This window comes from Stomoxys calcitrans, chromosome 5, assembly GCF_963082655.1.
Source record: "Stomoxys calcitrans chromosome 5, idStoCalc2.1, whole genome shotgun sequence".
Classification (NCBI taxonomy): Eukaryota; Metazoa; Arthropoda; class Insecta; order Diptera; family Muscidae; genus Stomoxys; species Stomoxys calcitrans.
In genome coordinates, this window is record NC_081556.1 from 119,312,535 (window position 1) to 119,332,821 (window position 20,287).

At 38.2% G+C, this 20,287-nt stretch overlaps 2 protein-coding genes across 2 annotated transcripts in view; one reads left to right on the forward strand and one right to left on the reverse strand.

Moving 5' to 3' along the window:
* LOC106090012 (PTB domain-containing adapter protein ced-6) overlaps positions 1-3,993 on the reverse strand; it is a 37,471-nt gene extending 33,478 nt beyond the window's left edge. The window contains exon 1 of the mRNA XM_059369124.1: positions 3,161-3,993. The gene's annotated coding sequence lies outside the window, so the exon portion shown is untranslated. The remainder of the gene's footprint in view (positions 1-3,160) is intronic.
* A 5,073-nt stretch (positions 3,994-9,066) lies between these two features.
* Positions 9,067-12,709, forward strand: LOC131997976 (uncharacterized). The gene is made up of 2 exons (XM_059369921.1): positions 9,067-10,064; positions 12,445-12,709. Exons 1-2 carry the CDS (start codon positions 9,067-9,069, stop codon positions 12,707-12,709), a joined length of 1,263 nt encoding a protein of 420 aa, XP_059225904.1.
* The last annotated feature ends 7,578 nt before the right edge of the window (positions 12,710-20,287 follow it).

A 20,287-nucleotide genomic window follows, 5' to 3' on the forward strand; every position in this document is an offset into this window, starting at 1 on the left:
ACATCCGATACACATGTGGAGACAATTCAAGGGTCTAATAAAGCTTGTGTCATTGCAATGTGCGGGTGCCGATTCGCTGAAGCATCTTTTAAAACTCTTTCCATTCTATGGAATGCTATACCTACCCGTTTGGAACAACGGGCAAACTTCTATCATACCAATGAGTGCTGTCCGATCAAGTTTAAGCTCAATGATAAGGGCATTGGAGGGGAAAACCATCGTTGAAAAGTTTTTCTGATGTTCCCGTTAGGATTCGAAGCGGGTGTTCAACGCAACCACGGGCAAACTTCTCCCATACCAATGTGAGATGTCCGATTCAAGTCCGATTATCAGGCCCATCACATTCCCACTGTATGTGGCCTGCTTCGAAGCAACGGAAACATCGTTTGCGATCTTCCTTATATCGTATACGACAGTTCTTGTACCGTATATAACAGTTCCTTCTATTCTTAAGGAGCTCCTGTAGGAAGAACTAAAACTCTACGTTATTCTCTAATGTTTGTAGCCGTAAGAGACATAATTCATCATCGGTTGCACCGGTTACCGCGTAGAGAACGGCGGTGATCTTTTCTGCAGTCGAGAGGGAGCCTTCCTGATGGATTGGACCGCAACTTCAGTCTCCACAGGTTTCATATTCTGCCAGAGAATTTTCAGCACGTTGGTATAAGTATGACCCTCTGCACGAGGCCTGCGTAGCGCAGAGGTTTACATATCCGCCTATGAAGCTAAACGCCTGGGTTCGAGTCCTGGGAAGAACATCAGAAAAAAATTTCAGCGGTAGCTATTTCCTCGTAATGCTGCGGAATTTGTGGGGCATTTGAAAAAAATGGTATGGCAGCCATATAAAAACTTTTCCCAATAGGTCGCAATGCGGCACGCCTCATTGCCGGGCCGCTTTTTGCTTGGCCTTTTGTGCCCGGATTTAAATGGGCTGGGTAATCCTCTTATTTTGGCCTGCAGGCTGGCTTTGGTTTGACATGGGTCCTTCCGCATCTGTCAGCTTTGCCCTGTTAGGTTATCTTTCGACTCGGCTGCCTATTATTGCCACCGATAGTTTTCGATGATATCCAGCAGTTTCTCTAGCTCAGAAATTCCGTTTTCAACGTCTATGCTCACTTTCCTCTGTCTATCTTTTTGCACTTTGCTTGTACTTCCTCGTCGGAGAAACTCATCTTTAATATGAACATCTGCCGAGGCGAGCTGCTCGGGATAGCAGCTTTATGTGCGTTTTCAGTGGCAATGACGCGAAGTGTGGTTATGACTTCTCTTTCAGCAATATCCAGGATGGACGCCGAGGATCTTGGTGTTTCCACTGGTGAATGTAAGGTCTCTTGCTTCATCCTTGCCAAGGATGATAAACTGCATATTCAAGGAGATCGTACGATCGGTGATGACATAAGGGGCATTGATTGTGGGTAGGAGTACTCGTACAAGAGAGTTTAAGAAGGCCAAAATACTGGTGGCAAGTAAACGATGCTGAATATTTAGCCTATTGAGGTCTGTATTAGCCTCAAGGGGCTATAAGGAGAGGAGTAAGATTACAGTTCCATTCTGGATGCGGATTGATTTCGTGGAATGTACTCGGATTTGAAATAGGATATTTAAGTTTCTCTATCCCGAGAGGTTAGATTGGCCGGTGGACATTATGTTTGAGAACGATGAGACATTGGCTACAAGATGGAGGTGGTATTGGGAGTCTACTCTGATGCACTTGATATCGGTCGGGGATTGAAACTATCGGAAGTGTGCATTGACTTTCAGAGTCGAAGACCAATGAAAGAGTCAAGAATCAGCTTCAAGTGGTTTTACATGCATTTCACATGAAACTAGCGACATGAGAGTCCCATATAAAATGATTGAGTTTCGGCTCTAAGACAGAGATTTGTGCCACTTAGATAGCCACAATCAAAATCATGGCTTGGAATTTACTACGCTGGAAACTCTGTCATTATGTTCACGTTATTGTGAAGCTTAAGGGCTTAAATTGGAGTATGGTAAGGTCGATGTTCTTGGCCGAATGTATAAAATCTTAGAGCAGACTTCAGGCTCATGACATAGCTCTAACTTGGATGTGGTGGATACAATGATATTCCCGAATATGCTAAAAAGGACTCGTACTCCGTGACGATTTATTCGCCAGTTTTCGATATGGAACCAACTAGAAGTGACTCTCTGAGAAACTGTGGGGTGAGCTGTTCGCCTCAAGCATGATGATTGTTGTCGGAGCCGCCTTGATATGGAGGATATGATGGAGCACTTGCCTTGTTCTACTTCGAATGTGATGGGGCACTGACTTTACATCAATAGAAGGTGGAATTAGTCCAATCTAAGTGCCCTTGCAAACGTATCTCCAAGTTGCTAGCATGGCATAGAGGTTGGAACGCCCTCCCACAGCGCAGAACTTCGGATTTTGGTTCCTGGGGAAACATAACAAATGTAGCGTTAGTTATCCATTCACAAATTCGAACATCATTTGTGAGAGAGTCATCCATGTAAAATCTCTACGCCGTTCGGTGTCGGCCATAGAGAGGATGTCCCTATCATTGGCCTATAACTTAAATTAGTCAGCACTCATTAATATCAAGAAGCCTTCCCATGGCGGAATGTGGGCAAATTTGCAATTGTTAGTGGGATTGGGATTGTTAATGGAACAAATATGGCAGAAATTCCTTTATAGGTAGGTAGGTCTGTTGGGATTGTTAATGGAACAAATCGGGATTTCCCCGGGACTTATTTTCCAAGCATAAAAAATAGAATTTCAACAAAATTCTGTTTAAGAAAAAAATGAAGTAATAGAAACTTTGCCTTAAAAAATGTATGTAGATATATTCATTTAAGACATGTTATGTTATGGCTAATAATTAATTCAATTGGTTTATCCGACGAGTCGGTGACTTTTTAAATAATAAATTTCAAAATGCTATAAAATAAATATTGAAATTTATTTTGAAACAATCAATGCATTTAAAATACCATTCAATACCTTTCTTGTTTTTTTTATTACTCCCAAGCTACTCTCTTTTATTTACATTACAAAGAGAGTCTAAAACGACCCCCACTTCACACAAAGCCAATTTGTCAAAAAATACTCATTCTCTCTTCCCTCTTTCATTGTTTTTTTTTTTTTTGTAAATTATAAAATACATTTTCGCTCACTTACTTTTTAATAATGGCTGTATGTAATTTGTTGCTTTTGTTGGATCTTGGAACAACACAAACACGGCTGATTATGAGTTGGAGGCCTTTGTATGCCCGCTGGTTGTTGTTTTTGTTTTTCTCGTAATGGTTGAGAGATGGAAATGATGATAATTTTCTTTAATTTCAATTTTATACCAGTAATTTATCTATTGCGCGAATATATGGGTATGGAAGTGTGCGTGTTATGTATGAGTGTGCACTTTAGTTAAATGTGTATTTGTTTAACTTTGCAACAGCAACAATTAAATGAATTCAATTGCCTCTTATTTATTGTATAGCACTTAAAAAATAACAAATTTTCAACAATAACGATGGGTACAATTGTTTTTGGAGCCTTAACGAACTTAACTCCAGGCTTTTCTTATTTTTTCTATAATTTTCTTTAATTTTTCTTGTGTACTTTACAAATGGACTACTGTTAGAAAACCAGTTATATTTTGTTGTTGTATTTCTTTTCTTCTTTAACCTTTTTCTTATGATGGTCTTTGCACTTTTTCGAACTTTTTTTTTTTGCTTTTTATATTTGAACGAATCTCACACACAATAATAACAACGACAATGCTAATATACACAACGAAAACAATAAAAACGCAAAAACAAACGAAGTAAAAGACAAGTAAAAGAGGTTTTGTCTTCCGATAGGTGTTTTTCTAGCTAGGCTGCTCTAGGGCGGCTCGCTCGAAGGAATGAAGAATGAACAACGAATGATCACAACACAACCGACCGCAGTCTAAAACGAGACTGAATTTTAGTGGTCTATGGAGTTTTCAGTTTTTGTTATGTCTGTCTGGCTATGGGGCTCTGGCCTCACTGATGTTCGTGAAAAATGATGCTGCCTCAGTTGTCAGAGAGCTGCAGCTGCTACTGCTGCCGATAACGTACATCTCTGCCAATGGGGGCTGGTTAAGTAAAGTGTATGACGATCATGGGAAGTTACATTAAGCTGCGCGCACTTAACTGATAAAGAGAGCGAAGAGAGTAACTGAGCTGACTTAAATGTAACTGCGTCACTGCTATGCAAAGCACCAGCAGCATTATGTTTTTCTAATTTAACCAATAAACGGTATTTTCCACACATGATAAATGCACACTAGTTTGTTTGTATGTACTTATGTATGTATGATCTTATCATTCATAAGATTATCTATTGTCTGTTTTGTAGAGGTGTCTGTCCGTCCCCCTGCGTAAATTTGCCAATTGACAAAGATTTATTCAATTATAGGTAGGTACATATCCATATTGACGTTTTCTTAAGTGCCCAACAACATCAAGCGATGTTGAAAGATTGCTCCATCCATGCCCATTGTGTTTGAAAGCAAGAATTAAGATTTGATTCTCGGAATTTGCGTTTTTTATCATCACATAAACCAGTTACGAATTTTCCATTGCATTTTTTTAATAGATTCATTGATTTAGCACTATTCCGGAGTTGCCATAGGGTTAAATTTTTGTTGATTGAAAGGCAAAAGAAAGGGGAAATATGTATAAAGGCGTTAAATTCTAACGGGACTTTCGCAATATATTAAGTGTGTTTGGGTATTAAAAAATTTGCGCAAATTGTTACTGGAAGTCGTTCGCGTGCTTTATTTGCCATTTAGACTGGAGGTTTTTTCCAGCAAAAGTTGCAGCATCGAACAGCTGTTTTATGAAAACCAGCTTCTTAATTTATAAATAGCAAAAAAAGTAAAAGCTGTAAATACTCTCCTGCGAATTTTTACTGGAAAAGTACGCGAACCGACCTATTATAACGTTTTTACTGTAGGCAAGGAACTCGGTTTTTAGTTGCGAAAAACTTTAACAAAATATCTTAATTTGCAAATGGAAATTTGCCTATGATCCATTGAGGAACTGGGACAAACTTTTCACAAATCAATGAGTGCTGTCCGATTCAATTTTAAGCTCAATGATAAGGGACCTCCTTTTTATAGCCGAGTCCGAACGGCGTGCCGCAGAGCGACACCTCTTTCGGGAGAAGTTTTTACATGGCCAGCATTAGGAGGAGGTAACCACCCATTTCTTTGAGAACCTGTCTGATTTAGCGGATGTGTACATTCGCAAGTTATTGGGCTTTTTAAAGCGATCAGGATGGTTATAAGGTAGGTACTAGAAGGTATCTTCCTTCTTCTGTTCCTGTGGTATCACAATAAACGAAAACGTCTAAGTGAGTCTAATGGCAGACTGCCATTTAAACCTAACCCAACCTGAACTAATCTTGATCGCCGTCTATATCAGACTATATCCTTATAATGCCGTATAAACCGATCTTGTAAATTGATTTTTTGAACCTCTAGAGGGAGTAATCCTTGTCCGATTAGGCTGAATTTAGCAAACTGGTTTCTTTTATGTTCTCCAACATTTTTAATGCATAGTCTCAATCGGTCCATAACCGTTAATAGCCCCCATAGCCCCATCACCCGGTGGTAAAAAAATACTTTCTGCCAAATTTCCGGAGCATCGGGAGCAGTTTAAACTTTCAAGGAAATCAGGTTATAAATGAGGATTTTATGACTTAAGATCCAGGACTCTGGCTTAAGATCCAGCACTCGACTCTGACCCCGGATCGGAGTATTAAGACGGAGTCGGAGAGCGGTTCGGAGTCGGGGCAAGCGTGCTCAATTCTGATTGGCAGATCGGTCTATATGGCAGCTATATCTAAATATAGTTTTATTTGGACTCGACGCGAATGGCGACGGGATGTCACTGTTCTAAGTTTCAACAAAATCGGGTGATAAACGCACTTTTAAATCGGTGGGTCGGTCTATATGGCAGCTATATCTAATACATTTTTTCGGTTCGGATATCGGAGGCCTTAGTACAATATACAGTTTATTAATTTAAAGAAATCGAATAATAAATGTTGCTTTTATCCTTAAATCATCTTAGAATTTTACGACGATCCAGAATTTACTTTGTAGGGTCGGAAATGGGTATTTCGATGTGTTGCAAACGGAATGACTAAACGAATATATCTTATTACTTATGTTGGAGGATACAAAAATCCATGGATACTTTGATCCTTTTTAGTTTCTGTGATCAATGATGAATGGTATACAAGATTCGCTTCCGCTCCGACAAAAATAGACCTGCTCCGCTTCACGCTCCACTCCACTCCTAATCCCTGGTACTGGGTATTATAACTTAGTGCATTTGTTTGTAACACCCAGAAGGAAGAGAGCTAGATAAGTATACCAATCGACAAAATTTCTATGAAATTTTCTTTAAAATCAAAAATTTTATAAAATTATCTTTAAACTAATTTTCAGATTAAATTCAAATAAAATATTTTCATCACATTACCAAACCACAGTATCCATTCTTATACAGCTATGAACTTCAATATGGCAACACCTCTAAACTACCCATTGTAATTTCTGGTGATAATTCAACACTCATCATCATAATTTCTGTGCAAATGAGAAGGTGGATTTTAATCAATTTCGAGGCAAAAAGTGAAATTTAATAAGAAACTTAAACGTTACAAATGGCAGTTCATTTGTCAAATGCATAGACCATGCGAATCAACAAAGCAAATTGTTTAATAGGCAATAATACTGTATGCATGGGAGAAAACAAAGAGAAACAATCCGTAAGGTGGTGGTGGTGGGTTTTTGATTGCAATTGAAGATAAGGAGATGCTGCTACCTATGTAAGTATAAATGAAAACATACGCCAATGAATACTAATTATAAAATAATGATGGAAAGAGATTTAATACTTGCATTGTCATTAATTAATATATGTATGTATGTACACATGTTAATTTTCTAAAATGTTTTAACGCCCTTTAAAGACAACAGGTTTTTCTTCTTGGCATAGATAATGAACTTTGGCAAACACTTGTTGCTGTGACTAATGTGTTTATGTAGTTATGTATGTATGTGCTGTTTGGTGAGTGAGAATAGACGAGAGAGCTTACGTTGGGTAGTAATTAAAACAGACGGCGTATGGAAGATACTACATGTATGATAATACCTACCTATATACGTATATCCATACCTTTTTGTTAATGAATATTAAAGATTATGCGCATAATCAACTTGTATTTTGGTTACAATTTCTTTATTTTGAATAGCAGTGGTTGAGGCATCATCAAAGAAAATTAACACGCAATGTGCGTAATAATTTTTTATATTTGTTGTACAGCACGCAATCTCACACTGTACCGTTATAGAAATTCACCAACTTTAGGAAGTGTTCAGAAAAGTATGTACACAGTGTGTACTACACACCAACCTACCGCTTAAAGTAGCCGCAATTGTCACACAAGAACTATAAAAACATGTTTGAGGCTTCGGATCAGTAGCACACATTAGAAAAGAAATCAAACACCTACTCGTGTTTCGAACTAGAGAGAGAAAATGAGACAAAATTGAGTTTGTACTTAAAACGTCGCAATTCTCGGGAAAAAAGTTGCAGTATACGCCCGGGAGGATGTACCACAACAAGTTAAAGCGTGCTAAGTTTGGCCGGGCCGAATTTTGGGTCACACCACCATGGATTCCGCTAAAAATGTACCCTCATTTATTGAGTTTGTATTTGAATTATTTTAGTCGCAAAAAGTCATATCGGGTTATCGGTACTATGGGGGGCCTATATCACCATGTTGACCGATTCGGATAAAACTTGACGCTGATGTTGTGAGTCATAAGATAGGGGTTTGGGCCAAATTTCAGCCAAATCAGGTGAAAATTGAGGCTTCTAAGGGCTGAAGGAGTTAAATCCGGGAATAGGTTTATATGGTGGCTATATCTGTTTATAGACCGATTCGGATCATACATGGCATAGATGTTGGAAGTCAAAACTAAAGCTCAAGACGTCAAATCCGGGGATAGGTTTATATGGGGTCTATACCTGTCTATAGACCAATTCGGATTGTACTTGGCATGGATATTGGAAGTCATAACTCAAGTCTTCGTTCCAAACTTCAGCCAAATCAGATGAGGCTTCCAAGGGCTGAAGAAATCAAATCCGGGGATCAGTTTAAAAGGCTGCTATATCTGTTTATGGACCGATTCGGATCATACTTAGCATGGATGTTGGAAGTCATAACTCAAGACTTTGTTCCAAATTTCAGGCCAATCGGATGAGAATTGAGGCTTCTAAGGGCTCAAGATCATACTTAGCATGGATGTTGGAAGTCATAACTCAAGACTTTGTTCCAAATTTCAGGCCAATCGGATGAGAATTGAGGCTTCTAAGGGTTCAAGAAGTCATGGGGACTATATCTGTTTATAGACCACCAAATCGTCAGCTACATTGTTCTCTCCAAATACGGGTGAGGTGAATAACTAGCCGAATGTGAATGCCTTAAAGGGGCTCTACATGATCTAGAATGTGAGGTTCAGCGCTGCAAGAGAGAACCTCTGGATCAAGCTGGTCTAGACAACACTCATGCAGACAGGGTAGCAGAGGTGGTGAAAAGCTACCGGGTGAATGGGGTCCTTGGAGAACGATTGCCTCTCATTCCACTTGTAGAAATTGGACTCCGACAGTGTGATTCTGGCTCAATTACGATACGGCAGATGCAGCCGCCTTAATTTCTAAAGAGCAAGGATTGCTGCCGAAGTGCAGAATGTGTGTTCCGACTGTGACCACACGTCACCTGTTTAACTGCCCAGCCAGACCCACTCGATCCAGTCGCAGAATTCTTGTTTCTGGATATTGTGTAGAATCAAGCAGACGAATATAGAACACTACACACTGCTACAACAACAACAAAAGCCCCGGCACGGGTGACTATGAGCAAAACACATTCTGGAACTTTTAGCTCCGATTCGTGTGGGGGTCATTGTCATCACGAGAAGCTCAGCTGAGCGCACCTGCCGTGTTGGCTTAATCCTGCAGGGCTCGTAGCCCCGAGTGAATAAAATGCGTCTAGATCATTTCCCTATCCTGACGAAAATAAATATTGAACCCACTTCACGAACGGGGGAAAAGATGTCTCTATTGCCAAAATTGATATGGAAAGATGAAGAAAAGGATAATTATCAAAGAAAGATAAATGAAAGTATACGTAATATCGCTGGTGTAAATCACATCAACCTCAACGATATTAACCAAATAATAGTGAAATCCGCTTCAAAATTGATTGATCACAAAAAGCCTTTTGAGCCGAAAAATAAATGGTACAACAAAAACTGTAATAATGCAAGAATGAAAAGTTTTAAGCTCTTAAAGGTGTACAGGACAACAAGGAATTTGGAAGACAAGAGACGATATATAGTCGCACAAAAAGAGTACAAAACTGTATGCAGTACCAATAAATCCGTGTATTACAATACAATAGCCAACAAATTAAATAACATCAAAAACTCCAAAGAATGGTGGAAAATGGCGAAAGAAATTCGTAACCAATGTAACCTCGTGGGCTCAAATATTACCCCAGATGCCTTTAAATCCTACTATGAAAACTTATTAAATAAATCTCAAGAGACCACTCTTATTCACTATGCTCCCCCTTATAAAAATGATATGGATCTCGATAGGCACTTTACGATGTCGGAACTGCGGAAAATGCTAGTGAAAGTTAAAAGAAATAAGGCACCCGGCGAGGATAGGATACCATATGAGTTCTTCATAAACGGCACCGAAGAGTTTAATAGTCTGCTGTTAAGAATATACAATACCATTTATTCGAGTGGGGAAATTGATCCTGTATTCACAAAAACTATTATTTACCCAATTCATAAGAAAGGTGATCTAAACGAGCCGTCAAACTACAGGGGCATTTCATTTATGAATTGTGTGGCGAAGTTATTTATGGGTCTTATAAATGAAAGACTATATAATTGGGTTGAAAACTATCAAATTCTTACAGAATACCAAGCTGGATTCCGGAAAAATTATTCAACGGTTGATAATAAAGGGTGATTTTTTTGAGGTTAGGATTTTCATGCATTAGTATTTGACAGATCACGTGGGATTTCAGACATGGTGTCAAAGAGAAAGATGCTCAGTATGCTTTGACATTTCATCATGAATAGACTTACTAACGAGCAACGCTTGCAAATCATTGAATTTTATTACCAAAATCAGTGTTCGGTTCGAAATGTGTTCAAATTTTGACAAATTTTGTTCAGCGATGAGGCTCATTTCTGGTTGAATGGCTACGTAAATAAGCAAAATTGCCGCATTTGGAGTGAAGAGCAACCAGAAGCCGTTCAAGAACTGCCCATGCATCCCGAAAAATGCACTGTTTGGTGTGGTTTGTACGCTGGTGGTATCATTGGACCGTATTTTTTCAAAGATGCTGTTGGACGCAACGTTACGGTGAATGAACACATTTCGAACCGAACACTGATTTTGGTAATAAAATTCAATGATTTGCAAGCGTTGCTCGTTAGTAAGTCTATTCATGATGAAATGTCAAAGCATACTGAGCATCTTTCTCTTTGACACCATGTCTGAAATCCCACGTGATCTGTCAAATACTAATGCATGAAAATCCTAACCTCAAAAAAATCACCCTTTATATACAATCTGGCCTCGATCGTCCACTTGAAATTGGCAGAGAGGAAAAAAGTATATTGTTTTTTTATCGATTTCAAGGCTGCTTTTGACAATATATCAAGGCAAGCCCTTATATATAAACTATTTAGAATGGATGTATCATATAAAATGGTCTCAATAATAGAGAAAATATACAGCAACACGCAGTCAGCAGTATGGAACGGCAGGGAGCTATCTGAATACTTCGAAACAACCAAAGGCGTAAAACAAGGATGTCTTTTATCGCCGTTATTATTTGCCCTCTATGTAAATGACCTGCACGAGTTCATCGAAGGTGGTTTGTTTGTGGAAAATATTAACATCCGACTTCTCTTGTATGCAGATGATATCGTTTTCCTAGCAGATGACATAAAAGTACTACAGAAAATGATAGATAATCTGGAAATATACTGCAAAATGTGGAGTTTGGAAGTAAACCTAGCTAAATCCGAAATTATGGTCTTTAGAAATGGAGGAAAATTAAGCAAATACGAAAGGTGGATGTACAACGGCAGAGAAATTAAGATCTCCAACGAGTTCAAATATCTAGGGGTAGTCTTTACTCCGAAAATGAAGTTCAACAAACATGTACAAACCAGAAACAATGAAGCAAAAAACGCTATTAATGCCACATGGAACCAATTCATTGGAAGAGCAGATATAGATATGAATTCTAAATGGAAATTATTTTTAGCCGTTTGTAGATCTATACAAACATATGCTGCCGAAATTTGGGGTTTTTCACACCTCGAAGAGATTAATGCACTCCAAAGATATTTTCTGAAGCGAATACTTAGGGTACCAAGTTTTACACCAAATTATGTACTAATGCTGGAAACGGAAGTAGAAGACTCACAAATATACACGCTGGGAAAACATTTAAACTATTTGGGGCGAATTTTGTATTACTATACACAAAACAGGCTCCCAAATCAACTATCGGAGATTATATACCAAAAAAATATATTTTGGGTAACAGAATTAAAAGACTTATCTCGAAGCCTACACGTTCAATGGCCACAAACGATGTCTTCACAAGGCAATTGGAACACTTTCTGCAATGATTTATTAAGTGGTATGAAACAACGATTTCATGAAGAAAGACTGTATAGAAAACAATTCAGCCAGAGCTGGCGGATATATAGATATTTAAACCCAAGCAGATCCCATCTTTACCTAAACAGAAAGTACTCTCAAGCGGAAATCGTGTGGATATTTAAAGCGCGCAGTGGAATGATCCCTCTAGGGTGTAACAGTTTTGATCCCGATGTCTTAAATAAAGAATGTAAATTGTGTAACATGCATGAAATTGAAACAATGCAACATTTTCTGGGCATCTGTCCTATACTTCGGGAATTTAGAATGATATCATTCGGAAAGCCGATATTGAACGATGAGGAAATAATCAACATTCTTGATGGTACAGAAGAAGAAAATTGGCACAAATTAATAAATTATCTCGAAATGAGCTATAAATATAGGCAACTTTTAATAAATGAATTCAATTAAATAAGCAAATGCTTATATAATGCGACAGACGTATTTTACATTGTCGCTAAGTTATAAAATTACTTCTTAGAATTGTAAAAAAGAAATGTATTTTTATGAAAATATTCAATAAAGAAGTTTACTACTACTACTACTACTACTACTAAATGCGTCTACCAACGCCACCATACAAGACCGAATAGCGTCCAGACAACGTGGGATCGAATTGGTGATCGCACGTTGTTTGGACGAGATCTCCCCCTTGATTAGGAGCGGAGCACCAACTAAAACTCCTTTCGATCTATGGACGCGGTTGATATCATCCAACTCCACAACGAACATCGAAACCACAGCCACCACGTTGCTCCAAACTGGGGCCTCACCACAATCGACCAGCTTCGAAGACTTTAACGGTACAGCAGCCTTCAACTCATCGACATTTTCGATGCTGTCTACTAACCACTCATCCATCCTCCTTCAACCGTCCATCATCACCTACCCATCCATCATCTACCTATCACCTACCTCCGACTGATAAACCAGCGCCTTCTTTTATCTATCATTTAAACAGCACTGTCGTAGCCAGGAGACCAATTGTTAAGGAAATTCAGAAACCTCGTGATACCTGGGTAGCATTAATCTTCCACTTCAGATCATGGTGAAGAGCTATTATATATTTTTCACCTAATGGTTCCCCGTGGGGGATGTTCTCTGAACCTGTTACATTGTCTTTATCATTGAAGGAACCCAAGGTTTTTTGACGACGGCTGCGCCGATTAAAAAATTCAAAGCAGCAGCTGTATAAAATGATTATGTTTTATGATTAATCGTTCAATTTAGTTGGTCGATAATTGTTTAAAGAAAGAAGAGAGACATTTTTTTTGGCAGCTCAATCTAATACCAACCAAAGAGTCAAAGTCATAAAAAATCGCTAGCGGCGATACCAAATAAGAGACGCAGAGACTGGAGTCAAATTTGAGATATGAAAGAGAAACAGCGAGACTGGTGGTAAAGATGATATTTAATTATTATAGTTTTTACACTTTTTAATAACGTCAAAGTACATGAAAATGCCAAATAGACTGTATTGGAATTTTATCACTTAAAAAACATTTGTATATTTTTTGTAAATTTACATCTGTAATTTTGTAAACATGGATGGTTATCACTTTTTTAGTAAAATTCTCTGAAAACGAATTTTCATGAAAATGGGCCAACATTTTCAGTGAGAAATATGCTGAGAGAAGAGAACATTGAGAGCGACGTTGCTAAAATGGAATAGATTATATTTCATAGGCATTACGCTAGACTCTGACTCTAGCGCGGCGGTTTTTGGCTTTCCCATATTAAATGCAAAGATTTTAAAAGGTGGTCTCACGCGAACAGCTGTTACCAGCCGGCCAGGTTTGACGGTATTAAGACGTCCGATTTTAGTTTGCATTCTCTTTTTGTTATCTTCTGTCTCGCATATTCTCTGCTCGTATACGCACACGTATACACACACGCACACAAATTTCTTTGTGTGTGTTGGCAAACGTCGATCAGCTTGATGACAAGATGGCGGATTGCACCATATTATTTGTGGTTGTTGTTCAAATGAGACCACTTTTAATTGTTTCGCCATGTATAAAATGCACGTAAATCAACTTGACGCCGACTCTTTGATTGGGTTTAGACTCTTAAGCCATATTTATCAATGAAAAGGGCGGCAGCGCAGCCGAAGCAAAAATAGTCGACGGCGACGGCGGCGCTAACTGCAATCCACTCGCCTCATGCACTGGTCCCAAAAACTCCCCTTAAAATTGTCAGAAATTTTGATTTTGGGGAATTTGTTTTTTTTTTGTCTTTGCTTAAATTCTTGGATTTAGTGATTCTTATACATATTTTAATTTATGTATCAGTTATGTCATCTCTTCGGGTTTTTGTTTCTTTATTTCTCGATTGTTTACTTGAAATATCTCAACATTTAAATGCAGAACATGCCTCAGAGTGTTTGTAAAATAATTGGACTTCCCTCTAAAGCCCTGCCATATATCCTCACTGATATGTTATGGATCATTGGCCTAACGGGCATGTGGACATTTTTGCCAGCGGAGTGTTGATTTTAATGCTCAAGTTCAATGGCATTGGCGATTGGGCAACCAAAGTATTGTGGCAAAAGCCGTAAAAGTATAAAGATTTAGAAACATTTTATGTTTCAGAATAAAGATATTCACAAACTGCCCCCCATCTATGGTTGTTTATCAGCATTCTCTTTCATTCGAAAACAAATTCAAGATCGCCAAATTCTATTGACCCATTGCAAGCAATGACTGACCATCACTAACCCCAGGAACCAGTTCGCTGCTTAGTTATTATTTTTAATTCGCACTTGATGATTGTTTTGTGGCCATCATTCAATTTGTTGTGGAAGAGTAATTTCTTTCTTCCAAATTCAAAAAATCACAAAACAAGATCAATTTCATCAAGCGAACGATTAGCATTTTTTTCGCCCATATTCTGGGAAAAGTTCAATGGAACTATAATAAATAAAATAATACAATAATAAAACCGGATAATATCTTTTTGCGTTGTTCGAACAGTAATGCATTTCTAATTTATGACGTTCTTAGATGTTTCATATTTTTGTGTTTTTTTTTTTTTGTTTTGGAATTTATTCATATCTACTTGCGACACTTTCAAATCTGCGAGATTTACGTGCCAAAATTGGTAAACAGAAATTTTATTTGAATATTCGATTGCTAATCTGAATGTCAAGCACCTAAGTCTTGAAAAGAAAACAAATTCATTTATTTTGGTTTAAAAAATATTTTGTTGTTGATTTTTTTCATAGCCTCTGGAGTTCTAGTTAAGAACGCCCCCAAAAACTGCAGCAATGGACTTTGATTTTGCTATTGAAAACGATTAGTAAACAATGCTGATTTTACCCAAAGGAATTATGATGATGCGGAAAAAACATTATTTTCCGGATTTTCCATGGGAGATACATATTTAAGGAGTTACAAGCATTTTAAGTTAAATGAGCACATCTGACTAAACATTAATCTGGTCATAGTATAAAACGCTTTGAAACACCTCACTTGTTTTAATATGTTGCATGGATCTGTAGCTTCCAAGCCGGTTATCGGTTACTTGTGAGGTGTAACCGAAATTTTAGTGTCAGAAAAATATTGAGATTGAGGGAGGCCACCGTAGCGCCGAGGTTAGCATGTCCGCATATGACGCTGAATGCCTGGGTTCGAATCCTGGCGAGAACATTATGAAAATTTTCAGCTGTGGTTATACCCTCCTAATGCTGCCGACATTTGGGAGGTACTGTACCATTTGGTATGGCAGCCATGTAAAAACTTCTCCAAAAAGAGGTGTCACACTGCGGCACGCCGTTCGGACTCGGCTATAAAATGGAGGTCCCTTATCATTGAGCTTAAAACTTGAATCGGACAGCACTTATTGATTTATGAGAAGTTTGCCCTGTTCCTTAAAGGAATGTTTATGGGCAAATTATATTTATATTGAGAATTATCATTATATTGAGAATGACTTATATAGCGAATTCTGCCCCTATCCCTTAAAGGAATATTACGCTCCATCGCAGTTTGCCATATTACCAATGACATGTGTCATTATTGGCTTTACAACACTTTCATAGTGCATAATCTTTAGTTTCAATCCCTATTTCATGCCTTAGCTCTTCTGCATAACGGCCAAAATTTGTAAATCTTTTACTTACTCTGCTGAATGTGGTACTTCCAGTTCAGTTTCCGGTCAAAGAATACTTCCCGATACTAGAATTAGTATATATAGTATATCGTATATTGAAATCATTCTGTCTAGCAAGAGTGGATCTTCGCAATGAGTCATCTTTGCCTTTGTGAACAGAAATATCTTCATCTTAATACGTTGAGGATCCTCAGTAGACTTTTTTTAGAGGGGTTTTCAAAAGGAAAGCTACAAAAGTAGACCGATAGGGACAGCAAATGACACCATATTTTTTGGCGCTCTTTTGACATTTCTCCTCAGGAAGGTTTGCCATTTCATGATGGAAAGATGTACGAGCCAACAACAAGTCGAATTTACTACCGAAATTCGGAGTCATTAGCCTTATCGTTTTCATCGAAAAATTATCTTTTGCCATGAGGTTAATTTCTGGCTGAATGGCTTCGTCAATAAGTAAAATATGCGTTAATGGTCAGAAAGTTATCCACACGTACTCCATGAGTCATCATTGCATCCCGAAAAAATTACGGTTTGGTGCGGTTAATGGGCCGGCGGCGTCATTGGGCCGTACTTCTTCATCTTTTGCCATGAGGTTAATTTCTGGCTGAATGGCTTCGTCAATAAGCAAAATGTTCGTCAATAAGCACGTACTCCATGAGTTAAAAAAAAAACTTTTGTGGGCGCCCTTATTGAAAAACCCTGTATTTATCCTATTCTCAGCATATGGGTTGTAGAGTAACTGAGAACATGGTCCAGCTTACACTGGTCTAAAAATTGGTTTATTCAGTCGCTGAGAGCTCGTTCACCTGATACACAGAATACTTGTTAATGATTGGAGAAAGACTTCAAATACCTGGTGGTGTCAATAAAACTACATTCATCCATCATCAAAGACCTTTTGGGTTACAGCTGCTAGTCTACTGATCACAGCTGTATGCTTGTATGTATCCACCTTTTTGAAATTTATTCAAAAATGTACACCAACTGATGGGTCATAAAACGTGTTGGCATGTTTTTGTTGTTGGCTTTTTATTTATTTTTCTTCGTTTTTTTCTTATAAATGCAAATGCTGTTTTTTTATTTTTTTTTTCAATATAAAGCCATTAGGAGGTACTACACATTTCTCAACATCATTTCTAGTTAGTGCTTTTATTTGGGATTTTGAAATTGAAATAAAATAAATTGTATGGAGAACAGACCAAAAAATCAACAACAACACCAACAACAACAACAAAAACAAAGACAGTACAAAAATAGAAATTGAATTTACGTGACTACTTTTAAGGCGCAGCAAAGTCACGTTTTTTGCTTCTTCAGCTTCTCGCGATTGGCATATGGCATATGGTCGTTGGCAGGGTGAAGAGTCAATGACGAAAAAAATAAACGAAACTGATTCTAATTACGCTTCTAACACCGAGCAACAAATTTTGAATGGAACCATCAGTCTCCTGCTCTATGTCTATGTAGATTTTTAAGCCATTTTGAGCTGTCTTAGAAGTTGTGGCGTTTGTGGTTTCTCTGCTATTGAAGGTGCCTATACTGGAAAGCTTAAAAACATAATGTTTAGCTAATGTTGTCTAAGACCATCACGTACAAATCCCTTGTCATACTTTTACTTTTTCTCTAATGCAAGTTTTCAAAAAGAAGACAGGAAACTTCTTTGTAAAGAAAACCGTAAATATTTATTATGTGGTCGCTTTGTTCATGTAAAGATTTCATATTCTTTGGATATGAAAGAATAATAGGTCACTTTGGTTCATATGGATATCTGGCAAAGGTGTTTTCTCTTAAACACTCCAAAGTAAGGTATAACCTACTGTAAGAACAAACAAGTGTGAACGGGCTAAAATCGGGCGAAGCCGACCCCCCATTGGATATGCAGGCTAAATCGTCAAATAAATAAAATTTCCCTAAATTTGACCAATCAAAATCCGAATATATTGCGGGAGTCATAAAGTAATCCGTTGTGCAAATTTTTGAAAAGATCTATTGATAAATGGGTTAGCAAAGGCCTTGAAAGTGAAAATCGGGAGATGCATACATATGGGAGCTAAATCTAAAACTGAACAAATCAGAAGAGTTATTAGAGAAAGAAACCTTCGTGCCAAATTTTGTGAAAATTAGTTAACAAATTACTAAATTATTGAGCATTGTTCAAAATTGGACGAAAATACATATGGGAACCATATCTTAATTTGAACCGATATATATTAAATTCACCAATAATGTCGAGACTTATAAGAGAGAATCCCTCGTACAAAATTTTGTGAGAATCGGTTTACAAATCACGATGTAATTACAATTTTAGTCCAAATCGGGCGAACATATATATGTTAGCTATATCCGAATTTGAACCGATTTCTATGTAATTCACCAATTATGTAGAGACTTATAAGAGAATCCCTCGTAAAAAATTTAGTGAGAATCGGTTTAGAAATGCCGATATAATTGCAATCTTAGTTCAAGTCGGACGAACATATATATGGGAGCTATATCCAAATCTGAACCGATTTCTATGAAATTCACCAATAATGTCGAGACTTATAAGAGAATCCCTCGTAAAAAATTTCGTGAGAATCGGTTTACAAATCACGATGTAATTACAATTTTAGTCCAAATCGGACGAACATATATATGGGAGCTATATCTAAATCTGAACCGATTTCAATGAAATTCACCAATTATGTCGAGACTTATAAGAGAATCCCTCGTAAAAAATTTAGTGGGAATCGGTTTAGAAATGACGATATAATTGCAATCTTAGTTCAAGTCGGACGAACATATATATGGGAGCTATATCTAAATCTGAACCGATTTCAATGAAATTCACCAATTATGTCGAGACTTATAAGAGAATCCCTCATACAAAAGTACGTGAGAATCATTTTGCAAATGACGGTATAATTGCAATTTTAGTCAAAATCGGACGAACATATATATGGGAGCTATATCCAAATCTGAACCGATTTCTATGAAATTCACCAATAATGTCGAGACTTATAAGAGAATCCCACGTCCAAAAGTACGTGAGATTTGGTTTACAAATGACGATACAACTGCAATTTTAATCCAAATCGGACGAACATATATAAGGGAGCTATATCCAAATTTCAACCGATTTTCTCCAATTTCAAATGTGAACCAATTTCTATGGAATTCACCAGTAATATTAGGTTAGGTTGAAAAGAGGGTGCATATGCCACTATAGACATACACCTAAGCCAGTAATCGGCTTGTCTTGCGTTCTAAAAACTATAAAGTAACCTCTAAAAAGAAAATTTTAAGTTAGGAATTCCGTTATACTTACAAAATCCTTAATTGTTTTCAATGCCACTCCCCTAAGTTGGTTCATGTCTGATATTGTGTCTCCACCTAAGTACCGGTATCTGTTGGACGCAAAAGCCGGGGAATGACATAGGAAATGCTACAACGTCTCATCATCTTCTCCACATGCCTTACACATGCCATCACTTGCCGCACCGATTTTGCATAAGTGAGCTCGTAGTCCTATGTGTCCCGTTATGATACCAATAGCTATACTGACCTTCTTGCTTCCTTTCAGTAATAGCCTTCTCACGATCTGGATCCCCCATAGGATTTTCACCGTTCTACCGACCGTTTCGCTGTTCCACAATGTTGCATGCGCATTCGCCACCCACTCCCTTAACTTGGACGGCGTCGCTCCGAAAGGCTTCGGGTTAACCAAGTTTATCAACAGCAGTTCTCCGGCCTTCACTGTCAAATCGTCTGCCCTTTTATTCCCCTTATTCCGTTATGACACGGCACCCAAACGATGCGGATTTTGCCATCCTCAGAGAAGGCGTTAGTCTCCTTCTTACACTCCAAGACTGTTCGTGACCTTACCGTCCTGTTTGTAATTGCCCTCATGGCCATTCTACTGTCCGTAAAGATGTTCACACTCGACGTCCTTGCGTTCGCACCACACCACCTCACGCATTACGTGATCGCCCGGATCTCCGTCTACAGGACCGTATTATGGTCAGGCAGTCTAAAACAGATCTCAGTATCTGAGTTCTCAATGTAGACAAGAGTGGGCTCTTTCCCCCAGCTTTGATCCAATCGTGTAACATAATCTTCCAGAGGGGAATACTATGGTCCCGTCAATCCAAGAATGTAGCGCTGGCGGCAGTGCCTCGCAGTCGAACTCAAGTGTCGTCTCAGGTATCCGATCAGTGCCTCAATTATACAGCGATGGCATGAGCTGCTCCCACTCTCAATCCATCCTCCCATCGCCTAAGTCTCATAGCCGCAGCGGCTCTCACACTTGATCTGTATGTCTATGGTTTGGATATCTAGAATAGTCTCCAGTGCCGTGGTTGGAGTGGTACTTATTGCTCCGCCTATGCCACGACAACACGTCCTGTGAACCTGTTAC